This window comes from Giraffa tippelskirchi, chromosome 4 (assembly GCF_054371585.1).
Source record: "Giraffa tippelskirchi isolate mGirTip1 chromosome 4, T2T-mGirTip1v1.2.pri, whole genome shotgun sequence".
Taxonomy (NCBI): Eukaryota; Metazoa; Chordata; class Mammalia; order Artiodactyla; family Giraffidae; genus Giraffa; species Giraffa tippelskirchi.
Window position 1 is genome coordinate 114,928,704 of NC_137278.1, and position 13,028 is coordinate 114,941,731.

At 39.5% G+C, this 13,028-nt stretch overlaps 1 protein-coding gene across 19 annotated transcripts in view; it reads left to right on the forward strand.

Moving 5' to 3' along the window:
* Positions 1-13,028, forward strand: part of TMTC2 (transmembrane O-mannosyltransferase targeting cadherins 2) — a 416,895-nt gene that overhangs the window by 155,159 nt on the left and 248,708 nt on the right. For 15 of the 19 annotated variants that reach the window (XR_014083335.1, XR_014083337.1, XR_014083332.1 and 12 more), the window contains exon 2: positions 10,290-10,860. Coding sequence is in view for 10 of the 19 variants with exons in the window: in XM_081594871.1 (XP_081450997.1) it covers positions 10,290-10,860 (571 nt within the window). In the remaining 9 variants the exon portion in view is untranslated. Of the gene's footprint in view, positions 1-3,578; positions 3,698-5,642; positions 6,201-10,289; positions 10,861-13,028 lie in introns of those variants that run through there. The other 4 variants (XM_081594878.1, XM_081594879.1, XM_081594877.1 and 1 more) reach the window with 2 other exon arrangements.

Below are 13,028 nucleotides of genomic sequence, written 5' to 3' on the forward strand. Positions count from 1 at the left end.
AACAAGGTGTAGGAAGGTTGGGTTTCCCCTGAGGCCTCTTCTCGGCTTGCAGATGTCCGCCTTCTTGTTGACCTGCACGTTTTGTTTTTTTTTCCCTGTGCCCGTGTGCCTCTCCTGTCTCTCCGTGTGTCCAAATTTTGTTGATGACACCAGTTAGTAGATTGCATTAGGGCCCAGCCTAATGGCCTCATTTTAACTTTGTTGCCTCTTTAAAGCCCGATTTCCAAGTATAGTCACATTCAACATATAGATTTTAGGGGGACACAATTCAGCCCATAATATAGGGTCAGCAGCAGATGAGGAACTGAGGTTTGCATTCCAGTGTGAGTGGCTTTCATCTTTACCAGTGCACTTGTCTCTGGAAAGACTGCTAACTTGGCATGTCTGCATCTGCTTACTCATGGGGGTGGTGACAAGGATTCAAGATAGTCGTGAACATGAGCACATTTTGTAAAATATAAAATCATGATATAAATGCAAGTAGTATTATAACAAAAGTACCTGTGAGGGATATATTGGCAGCATGTGGAAAATTTTAAGTAGAAGAGACAAAAGATCATTGCAAACATTTGGATAAAAGAAGCTTCTTGGCTCATCTCTTTGGCTGAAGGAGGTGCATGGATAAAGAATGGTGATTTGGTTAAGACTTAATTCAGAGAAGACAGGAGTTAGGCTTACAGATAAGCCAAACATCTGGATGATATAGTGTGAATATCTTCCCATCTCCCAGTGCCTGTTTTCTTAAAGCCTGTTAGTTTCTTGGTTGGAAAAAGATTTCCCCTGCCTTCCAGGGCCTGGCAGCAAGAGCTCTCAGTGGGTTCCCAAGCAGTGGTCTTAGCCGGAAGGCAGTTTCCTATTTACTTTAAGTGACGATTTTATGATCCCTTCTCAAGGATATGATTTTTTTTTAAGGTAATACTTGACTAGTTGGAAAAACTTCCATGTATTTTAGCATATCTGTTCTGAAATGTGTACAGCATGTTTATATACATAGGCAAGTGTTTTAACTGGAAAGGTGTATTCTAAGCTTGCCATGCCTACCTATTTAGAATGTATCTGGATGATCAAATTCTTAAGCACATCATCATCTTTTATTCTGTAAAAGCAAATAGAAGAATACTACACACAAAATAGGTGTTCTTGGAATCGCATGGTTATGCTTGTGTTCTCTTTCTTGGATTCTGGTGTCTGATAAGACTCCTGTCTTTTTTGAAAGCTTTGAATTATATTAAAATATCTAATCTCATATTCATTTCTCCTCTTAGAAAAGACAAACATTTGTAACTTTTAGTTTGTTTGGTTTTTTGGCTGCATGACACATAGGATCTTACTTCTCTGACCAGGGCTCAAACCCGAACCCATTGCCGTGGAAGTGCAGAATCTTAATCACGGGACCACCAGGAAAGTCCTGTAATATTTTAAAGTAGAAAAATTATAAGGAACCAGTCACACTTTAATGCACAGACCCAATTGTAAGGGAAACATAGTATGAAATGTAAGAAAACCAAAATTTAATTACCTTTTAATAGAACTATGAATTTATGAAAACCTATGAAACTGAAATTCATAAAATATACAAAGTAGTGTACTAAAGTGGTTCATAAACTTGGAGTTAACTTTTGAAAGTGAAAAAGTTTCATAGAACCTCTTCTTGTTATTGTTGTGTATGTTTGCTCAGTCATGCCTGACTTTGCAACCCCATAGACTTTAGCCCACCTGGCTCCTCTGTCCATGGAATTTTCCAGGCAAGAATACTGGAGTGGTTTGCCATTTTCTTCTCCAGGGGATCAATCCCACGTCTTTTACATATCAGGGAAGCCCAGAACCTCATCTAGAGGTTGCTAATTTTAAGTTTGGAAATTTAGGAATAAAGATATTTCATTATGCTTTTAAGTTGAGACTGATTCAACTTAGTGCAAATGTGAAGGAGGTGAGTTGTAAGTATAATATTTTATGTGATGGTGGCATCATATGGATATAGTGAACAAGTAAATGTGTGGAAAATATTTTTTATCATGCAATTTGCAAGGCAATGAAAAAATTTCAAGTTTTTAAACTAATATTAAGGTAGATGACTATTTTAATCAATGAAATTAAATGCTTGGAGTATGGTTTTTGTGATAATCCATGCTATTAGATTTTGCAAAATGCTTTTCACATTAATACTTGAATAAACATTTTTAGGTAACAGAAGTTTTAATTTTATAATTTAAAAAAACCCTATTTACTTATGTTTTTATTGGCTGCACCACATGGCATGCCATCACACGCAGGTTGTTAGTTCCCCATGTCCCCCTGCAGTGAAGTGCGGAGTCCTAGCTGCTGGACTGCCAGAGAGGTCCCAGAAGTTTTCATTTTAAATCGGCAGCTTTGTTTTACATGGATTATTGAGTTTTTTCTTGACCATTTCCTGTACAAACTCTGAAAACGGCAGCACTGATTTACTTGTGGAACTAAAGACACTTATTTAGTCCAGGTTCATCCTTTTCATTTTCTCCCACCAAGACGAGAGAGTGTCTGGGAAAACTCGAGACTTGGGAAGCTCTAGAGAGTGAATCTGAATCTGCAATAGCTCTGGGGCTCAGTGTAGCTGCTTCTGGGACCATGTTTAATCAGATCCTTACTTTCTTTGTTTTGGGGGTGGGGGACTGGAGAGGGTTGCTGTTTAGATATAGCTCATAAAACTCCTTTATTGCTTATAGGAAAAACTCCTAAAAGGATGGAAGAGGGGACCACTAAGAATATTCTTTAGTTACAAGGCTGAGCATTCTCAGACTTACCTTCTCCCAAAGCTAGCAGTTACTTGGGGGCCACGTCCCTTAGATGTTTGACAGTAGGCACTTTGTTACTCCTGTGGCCTCTTTTCATCCAATATCAAGACAGTGTGATTTACATTTTTAAAAAAACGCTAGTTTCTTAGGAGGTCATCATCTCTGCCATTGAAGGGTTTACAATATAGTAGGAGGAGATGAAGATGAAAACAAGTAAGTTTAGGAATGTGTTATGTGTGTTAATGATAAATTCATGCCTAAAGCATAGTGCCTTCCATTTCTGCAGGACCTGAGAGAAAACTATTATGCCCCAGCACCAGAACAGTGCCCTGCACCAAAATTTACTTGCTCTATCTGTAGACTTTCCTCCAGGAATCTGAAATGCATTGCTTCTCCCCAGACTAAGACCAACCCTCAGATGTTACAGTATATCTTTTATTTCCCTACCCTGGTAGCTAAGTATTTGCTATTAACTAGAGCTTTCTAAATATAATGGCTTATCCCTAAAGAAGGACTCTAATGAAAGGATTATAGGTTAAGTGACAAATGTGTGCCAAAGACTTCTGGGTAAGCCAATTACCCTGATGTTTTTTCTCTGTTAATTATTACTGAGTGAATGAACTGCTTTTAGATGAAAGTGATAATTCTCTCTATACTTAAAACAATGTAGAATTTTTCTAAAAGATGAATGCAGTTCATCAATACCAATCATTTCTAGTTAGAATTCAGTTCAACAATACATGTTGAATGCCTACTATGTGCAGGGCTCCGAAAGATAAATAAGAAGCAACATGTTCTGTTTCTTAGGTATTAACAGTGCATTGGGGAAATAATGCAAGTTCTAACGAGACAATAGCTGAATTGGACCTGACGACCAACTGGGAGCTTGATGTCTAGCAACATTGCTCTCCATCTCATGAAGGAAAGTAGTAACACAGAGTAAATGCCGGTGATCCCTGCCGCTCTATCCTTCAAACTTAACTCCAGCCCAACCAACCTATTGCTTTTGTTTCTCAGAACCCAAGCTCACCACCTTCTCTCCTGCCTCATGGTCTTTGAAAATATTTCCCATTAGTCTGGTAACATCCCAACTCCTTCCATGTATGTAGACATGCTTTCCCCAAGCAAGCTCTTGATCCGCCAAGACTTTCAGGAGTCTGTTCTGTTCTCCCACAGCAATCATGATTTCGTGCTAGAGTAGTATTTATCATGCTGCAGTGAAATTGCTTGTACACATCATTGCCTCTTCTCCTAGACTGTTTCTTAAAGTCAGTGCATCTATTTTGCTTACCATTCTATCTACAGTGTGCCCTTTATAGTGTTTAGCTCATCATGAAATGAATAAATAAATGAGTGGGTGAATAATGTTCTTAAGACAGAACCAATCCATTTTGTTGATCTGTAATTTTCAATAGGGTAGAGGAGGGGAACTATTAAAATCACCTGTGTCCTGATTTCAACACATATATTTCCTTCTACTCTTCTGAAATGCCTTTCACATATCATCCCATTTAAGATCCCTGATGACTGTAGTAAGAAGTCAGTGTTATTAATGTGAATGTGTCAGTGTGCAATGTCAAAATCTAGTAGATTTGCAACAATAACTAGGAAATACTTTGGGGGAGACTGTGGCATCACAAACGTGCGTTGGTGACTGAAGCACATTTGGACAGATATAAACTGGTTGAATGGACTGCCCAGGTGGCTCAAGTGGAAGAGAATCTGCCTACCACAGGAGGAGCTACAGGAGACACAATCCCTGGGTCTGGAAGATTCCCTGGGGGAGGAAATGGCAAACCATGCCAGTATTCTTGCCGGGATAATCCCATGGACAGAAGAGCCAAGTGGGCCACAGTTCATGGGGTGGCAAAGAGTTGGACACAACTGAGCCCTCACATACACACAAACTGGTTGAAGAACAGCAGTTCAGGCAGAGAAAGGGAAGAAATGATCTGAGCAAAGGCCTGAGAGCTGGGGAATTCAGTTGACATTAGGATGCATGTGGAAAAGTAATGGGAGATTGGCCTAGAAGTCATAATGAGATTGGCTTGGCTGTGAACTCTGGGCTTAGAGGAGTGTTTATTATGGTAAGAAACAGGGCGTGATGAGGGAGTCTTGTGAAGCAGAGTGATGGTGTTAGGGTTATACTTCAGGAGTTAAATTTCAGGAAGTTTCTCTATCCACAACATGCATAATAGATCAAAAGGGAAATGAAAGCAGGCAGGGGTGACTATTTAGTTCACTTTAACAAATATTTGTTATGTGCCTAATATATATTGTGCATTGGAGAAAATATATTGTTTCCATAAGGGGACTTAGAGCCTAATGAAGGAAACAAAGTAATCAACAGTCACTTTCAGTAAATCTCCTAGGCAACAGAAGTCAGAAATGAAGGAAACCTGAATGAGGGGAAGAGAAAAGAGAAGTTAGAGGAGATTCAAGGGAAATTTGCCTGTAGAATTTTTCGCTGAGGTCTTGACCAGTGTCAAATTATCCTTAACCAAATTGAAAGTAGATGTGGGAGCAAAGAGAGAAGACAGGTTCCAGCTGCACTAGGAATTAACTGCCTCTTTGTCTCCTCCATCTGGGTTTCCTTTTGTGTGTGTTGGCCTCATTCTTAGGCTCTGTCTTCAGGGCCTTTAGCACCCCTAGGACTGATCTCATTCCCCTAAGATGTCCTTTCCCAGTAGATTATTGGAGCTGCTTTGACTCTGGTTGACCTGCCTGGCTGCTCTGCAGTTCTTATGGCTGGGAATGAGGATGGGGGATATAGTACACTGACTGGCCAAATCATAAGATAACTTTCATCAGGAGGTGAGGACAAAAGCTTCACTCTATTCACATGAATGGAGAGTGGATTTGGCCTGTTCTCAAATGGAAAAACAGGACACTGTTAACCAGAAGAAGGTGTGTGGAAAAACCAGTCCATGACACAGGCAAAGTAGATTTCAAACATTTTAACAATGCCCCATTTGAACTTCAGCACAACAATTTGTGAGAAGTTTATCCACCAACTTGGTAAAGAAGCTGTGCTCTAGAGAGGCTAACTGGCCATTTGGCGTTAGTAGAGGAACCACAATTTCATCATTCAGGTACAGCTATCACCTGGGCCAGTAGACGTGTAGACTCGTGAGCACCACCCAGGCTGAAGGTCTCGATGAGAAAGTGTCCCCTGGTTGCAGGTGTTGGAGATAATGACCACCAAGGTGAAAAGTATAGAGTGAGCAAAGGTCAGAAGACAGAACTGGGAAGAAACGTCCACATTTGTGAGAAAAGTCTGAAGGAGATGGTAGCCAAGGAGGGTTGGAAAGAGGAAGTCAAAGAAGATAGAAGTTTGCTTGTATGCAATTACATTACATTTTACTATCAAGTCTATTAAAAGACTATTATGTGGGGAAAAAAAAAGAATAGGAAGAGAAAAGACTAAAGGTAAGATGTTGTAAATGTTTATTATTTTGTTCTGAGAGTGTCATTAAATCTTAAAGGATTTTTAAGTGAAATAGTCATGACCATGATGCATAGATGTTGACAGCTGTAAACATGAAGAAAGAGCACTGTGTTTTCATGGATGGCTAGAGCAATAATTGTTTTGTGTTAATGGTGATAATAATACTAATAATGATAGCAGCTAATATGTTGCATATATTACATGTAACACTGTGCTTTTTGCTTACTAACTCATTAACTCCTCAAAATGGTCCTATAAAGCGAGTACAGTTGTTATCCTTATTTTTCAGATAAGAAAATAGTTACAGAGAGGTGGAGTAACTGGTCCAGTTGGCTCCGGAATCACTTTTAGTAACTATTGCATCTCACTGCCTTTCCTGGAGATAGATAGGTGTGCTTGGGTAGCACAGAAGCGGGGCAGATTAACAAAGGATATATGCTCTTTTTTTTTTTTTATCCTGCAGAACAAATTTCAATCCATCACCTAAAAAAAAAAATTTTTTTTTCTGCTTATTTTAAGTGCAAAGTTTGGCTTTTACTTAGTTTTTAGTAGAACAATTGAAAGCACTTGGGGGAGAGTGTGCCATTTGATTTTTGGAAAATCTAAGCATCATTCCTGCTCTGAAGAACTAATGGTCATCATTTATGTGGGTGCTTGTGACTGAAAAGGTCAGTGGACAGAAAAAAAATGGCAGAGAAACACACACAAGGACAGTTGGGATGGTGGTGTCACATCATTCATCAGTTTTATAACAGTGTTGGCCTCTGTCAACATTTTTTTAAAGGAAAAAATCATAAGGCAGCAAAAAACAAAGAGCCACAAATGAACAAAACTGAAAACAGGTTAAAACCCCCTTGAAGACTTGAGAGAATAGATCTTTTTGCTTCAAAAGACAGTTTCCTAGTCCTGTGTCTGGAGAATTCTGCCTACATTTGTTTCTTTTCTACATCTGCTACTTCAACATTCTTCACCTTTCCCAGAGTGAAAATTTCCTAATTCCTTAGTGTCTTTCTGAATTGTCAGTACCCACTTACAGAAGTAACTTCAGATTATAACAGCATGAAATTTTGTTTTGGCTTAAGCCTTTCTATTAGCTGAGAGAAGAAGAGGTTTCCCTCTTTCAGTTTTGGACTCAGGTTCTCATCTATTTGAATTTTCTTACCTATTATGTTTAATGTTGAATGACTGCCTTTGCTTCTCATTTTGCTGGCAGATTGTTTAGATTCTATTAAATACCTTTTGGTCCATTTCTTCCTTAATATGATGAGAGGAATGTATATTTCATCCCTTATCACTGACTTGCATGTGTGAGATGACTTATATTCTAAAGCCCAGTATAATTTAGTCTTATTTCATGTTCTTATGCCATAACATTCATTGAGTAAATAAAAACCTACCTAATAAGATAACACCCATCAGATAATTTTATCAGACTGAAGTCTCCGCTAGTGGAGTATATTTTGAACATGGGTGAAATGTTTCTCTGCTCTTACATTTTTGTTTTGTTGATGCTGTTTGCCCTTTAAATTTTTTCCTACGGTGTAGAAAATTTAGGGCTGTGCCTCAGTTTTTTTCTCATAGTGAAATTATGAGATTTTTTAGTTTTGTCCTTTGTTTTGAAATTCTTGTTTCATTGGAGTTAGGCTTATATCTTGTTGGCTGCTGCAGATTACTAGATTTATTGCTATGGACATAAGAAATTCTGGCGACTTTGAACCGATTTTTTTTAATTTATTTATTTTTTCTTTCACTTGAAAAGGAAAGCTGGTCGTGGAGCTGAACTAATAGCACGTAGAAAACCTGGTTTAGGGAACGTGGCTCCATTCTATATGGGTCTGCCACTGAAAGAGTGAAGTATTGTCCTAAACAAAACGTGCTTCTCAGCTTTCCTTGCTAAATTAGCCAAGCCTTATCCCACAGTGTTCTGCTGTTGAGCTTTCTGCTGCCCCAACTTTGAATATATGAGTGTTTCTGCATTGATATTAGAGAAATTCACATCAGTATTTAGGTTTATGTTTAGTGGAGGCCAGTTGGCTTTTTATTCTCAATGGCTTGAAATCAGCTTTCTCTGACAACACTGTTTGGCAGTTTTTCATATTACTTTAAAAGTTTAATTATAACCCATCAAGTCTTAAGCAATTACTTCTGGGGTAGACTCTTGATGAATGTCATAACAAGGTGTTTTAATTTAATAGATCCAGAATAACATCTGTTTCTAATATTTTAAAAGCCAATTTATATGGAAATTCATTTATACACAGTCAATACACGGAGCCTTGTAAAAATCAAAGTCAAAATGGAAAATCAAACCACCATGATATAGTAGGTCTTCTGTTAACAAAGGATTTCACTGATGAGTAGATTCAGCTGCCTCTCGCTAATACCCTAAATAAAAAAAGAAAGTGAAATTGCTCAATTGTGTCCGACTCTGCGGCCCCATGGACTGTAAGCCTACCAGGCTCCTTTGTCCATGGAATTTTCCAGGCAAGAGTACTGGAGTGGGTTGCCATTTCTTTCTGCAGGGGATCTTCCTGACCCAGGGATTGAACGCGGGTCTCCCACATTGCAGGCATACGCTTTACCATCTGAGCCACAAGGGAAGTACAACATCCTAAATATTGCACCTTAAACAAGATAGCAGTTTATTTCTCATACTCATGTAGTTTGCCCAGAGCCGGTATGCTCTATTGCGACAGGGCCTCAGTTTCTTTCAGTCTTATTGCTCTGTTGGGCATGATTTCCATTCCTAAGGACACCTTATGGGTCATGATGGCTGCTGGAACTCCAGCTGTTACATCTGTGCTCCAGCAGAAAGGAGGTAGAGGGGTAGAAGAGGGAAGAATACTAAGCTTTTTCTTTTTATGGATACTTTTTCCCAGAAGAAGTAGTTCTTTGTCTATGTTCCAATGGCCAAATATTAGTCACTGGCAAATATTAGTCATGTACCATATTAACAGCCAAGGAAGATAGGAAATGATCTTTTTTTTTTTTCCAGAAGATATGTACCGGGCTAAAAACTAAAGATGTTATGAGTATGGGAAAAGGGGAGTATAGACATTGGAGAAGTGTCTGTCACATTGAGTACTTCTTAAAACGTGATTTTAACGGATCTTCTGCCTTTTATTGAGCATCTGGAAAAGTCAGCTAGTTCTCATAAGTAGATAACATATGTAGAAAGACTAGCATAGTGTTTGGCAGAGTAGATAACACAGGCATCAATGCACATTAATGGTAACTGGCTCATTCTAACCCCCTGGTGCACCTGATTTCAGAAGCTGTGGGTCCAGCTGACTTTAATAAGGGACTTTCTGTAGATTAGAATACAGTCTTTGTAGAATAGTAACAGCAACAGCTAACAGGGCCAAGATGTTCCTTGCACTAGGTCTCCAGAACATGCATGAATCTGCAAAGCATTGTCCTCTGCTTTTCTGCGTAGAAGATAGATGAACAATTACAAGAGTTAGAAATGTGGAATCTTGGGTTCCTCCTCAACCTTTGCCTGCCTGTTAACAAGATCCCCAGGTGATCCTCATGTATGGGAATCATTTCCCTGGGCAGAGAGTCTAAAATTTATTTCTACTAACAGAACTAGTCCTTCCTCTAAGTCTATCTGCTACATCAGTATTACCTGAGACTTTGCTTCTTAAAAAATGCCTATTCTCAGGCCTTATATCAACCTGGTGCCTGAGATCTGCATTTCTAGCCATCATACCACAGGAGGGCAGTTGTTTGACAACTTCTTTATTAAGCTTTTACTAAGGGATAGAAACTCTGCATTCATTCTCCAAAGGTATTTGCATTCAAACAAAGAAGAAAAACTTTTGAGGAGAAAAACATACCACCCTAATTGTGGCACCTAGTAAGTGTTAAGGGAGGATCTGAATTCAGTCTCCTTGTGAAGCCACTCTAAGGCTTTTTTGCATTAATCATGTACACCTGGAAGCCCATCTAAAACCACGTGAAGAGAAAGCTATGCAGGAAGGCGATGTTTCAGCGGTATATTTTAGCAATGTTTTCTTTTTTTCTTTCTGTCTTTTACATTTGATTTCTTTTCTGACATTGTTTTTTAGCCGTGCTATCAAGACGAACCAGGACCTTCTCCCAGAAACCCCCTGGACCCACATTTTCTACAATGACTTTTGGGGGACCCTGCTAACCCACAGCGGCAGCCACAAGTCCTATCGGCCCCTCTGCACTCTTTCTTTCCGCCTGAACCATGCCATCGGAGGGCTGAATCCCTGGAGCTACCATCTGGTCAACGTGCTGTTGCACGCGGCGGTCACTGGTCTCTTTACAAACTTCTCCAAGATCCTCCTTGGGGACGGGTGCTGGACCTTCATGGCTGGCTTGATGTTCGCCTCTCATCCCATCCACACGGAGGCCGTGGCAGGGATCGTGGGCCGGGCTGATGTGGGGGCCAGTTTCTTCTTCCTCCTGTCCTTACTCTGCTACATGAAACACTGTTCTACAAGAGGCTCCTCGGCCAGGACCTGGGGCTGGTTCCTGGGGACGGGAATGTGTGCCGGATGCAGCATGTTATGGAAGGAGCAAGGAGTCACGGTCCTGGCAGTTTCCGCTGTTTATGACGTCTTTGTCTTTCACAGACTGAAAATGAAGCAGATCTTACCCACCATCTACAAAGTAAGTGATTGTTGGGCATGAATATTGGGTTACTGAGTTCTCTCCACGCTTGATCCCTTTTCCCCATTTAAAAAAGCAAATTATTCCTTTCCAGAGAGAATTTAAAGTAAGTTACTTTTTGATCTTCGCGAGGTGGAAGTGTCCTCTCTGACCTTTCCCTACTAACCTGGGTGTCAGTCTCTGATTATTTTATTTCTCGGGTTTCTTAACTTAGTTTCATGATTTCCAAGAGGGTAGAAGGACAGTTCTGCCTTGTAAAGAATATGCATCTTTATTTATTTATCTTTTACTCCTTTATTTCAGTCCAAGTCCTGTAATCCAATAAATTGCCTGTAATAGGTGTTTGAAAAAATAACACAGCTGATCAGTGGGCTGGATGCTTGACTCTGGAAAGAGGAAATCCTCTGCCATTTGTTAATATTCCTTTTCCTAAGCTGACTTTGGAAAACAAACCTCTCTGCTGTGCTCTGGGAAGTCACATTCTTAAATAATGAGTCATATTCACCTTTTCCTTGTGGTAGTATATAAGAATAGAAGAGTCAAAACAGAAATTGGTTATTATAAGTTCTGCCCTGAGGCCAATTAAGACCTTTGCCTCAGGGCCTAATATGTGTTCTTCCGAATTCCCTCAGTGGTTTCAAATGCAGTATTGTTTGAAGGTCACGGAAGCACTTTTGGATCCCAAGTACTTGAAGAGAACTGAGCAGTTTCCTGCTGGTGTGTTAGGAGAAGCCTTGAGAGGACTAGTGCATCTTGAGAAACTGCCTGCTTCCCATCTCCACATCCTCCCTTCCTCCCAATAAACTCATCTTTGCCTTGCCTTTAAGTAAGAGACTGAACTTGGCCAGTGCTTGCAACCTCAGACATGATTCAGACCAGCTCCTTTATCCTTCTGGATACTCTTCAGCGAGGAGTGTAATGGTTCAGGATGCTGACCCTGAGAAAACTGTCAAGTGTTGTAGTTTTTACTACTTTTTTCCTCTCAGTCCTTAATTTTACTTAAAATCGAATTGGGAAGAAATTGAAGAACAAAATGGAAGGAAAGAGAAACACTTATTTTGAAATGATTTTTTTTTTTTTTTAACTTAGGAAGAGTAATTACTGCTGTGCTTCTGCTCTGTGGTGAAACAACCTGTTTACTTAGAACTCAAGTATCAAGTGCTTAATGAAGTTCTTTTGTGATTTCGATTAACTGCTAAAACTTGAAAACCCTTAATCGAATTTGGTGCTTTGAAAACAACATAGGTTTGAAAGCCAAGCTCTTAATTTCAAATCAATTTTAAATACTCATTCAAAAAATTTAGGGAGAACAATCTTTTTAAAACCACATCATCAACAATAGCAAGTTTTCTTGTTGTACTGGAAATACAAATAGAATAAGTCATGGTCCTTGTCCTTTGTAGGGTGAGAACTATTTGGGGATGCAGATTGGGTGTTTTAAGACCTTGATAGCCTGTGAAGCACTGTGTTTTCTTCTGCAGAATTTTCATCTTACCATTTCATAAATTAGGAAATTATCTTGATATGTCAGTTCAGTCTTGCTTTTAGGATTTTTGAAGTTCTCTTCTGAGAAATTTAGTTCTCTAAGCTTATTTTCAAGGATAAAGTTGCTGATACAGCTCCTTACTGTAAACTTGTCTCATGTAATATTTGGGACATATTTATAATAGAAAATTATTCTTTGTTCATCCAAAAGTACAATACAATTGGGCATCCTGTATTTTATCAGGCAGCTTTACTCATGCAACTGCTGCTTAAGAAAATGAGAACTGCCACTAGTGCAAGGAAAGAAGACGTTTCTTTCCATCTAAGTTCTTTGGTTGCTCTAATAATTAAATTGCCATAAGACAGATTAACAGAATTTGCCTGCAGTGCAGGAGACCTGGGTTCAATCCCTGGGTTGGGACGATCCCCTGGAGAAGGAAATGACAAACGACTCCAGTATACTTACCTGGAAAATCCCATGGACAGAGGAGCCTGGTGGGCTGCAGTCCATGGGGTCACAAAGAATCGGGCACAAAGTTCCCCATCCTATGGGAAAGGGCTTAATGCTTTGAATGTTCAGTGTCTTGAGAAGTTCTCAAGTGGAAACTTACCCAGGCTGTCTGGTAACCCCTGCTTGTGGGCAAAGAAGTTAGTCATGGCAGCAATACCCTTCATCTGATAGT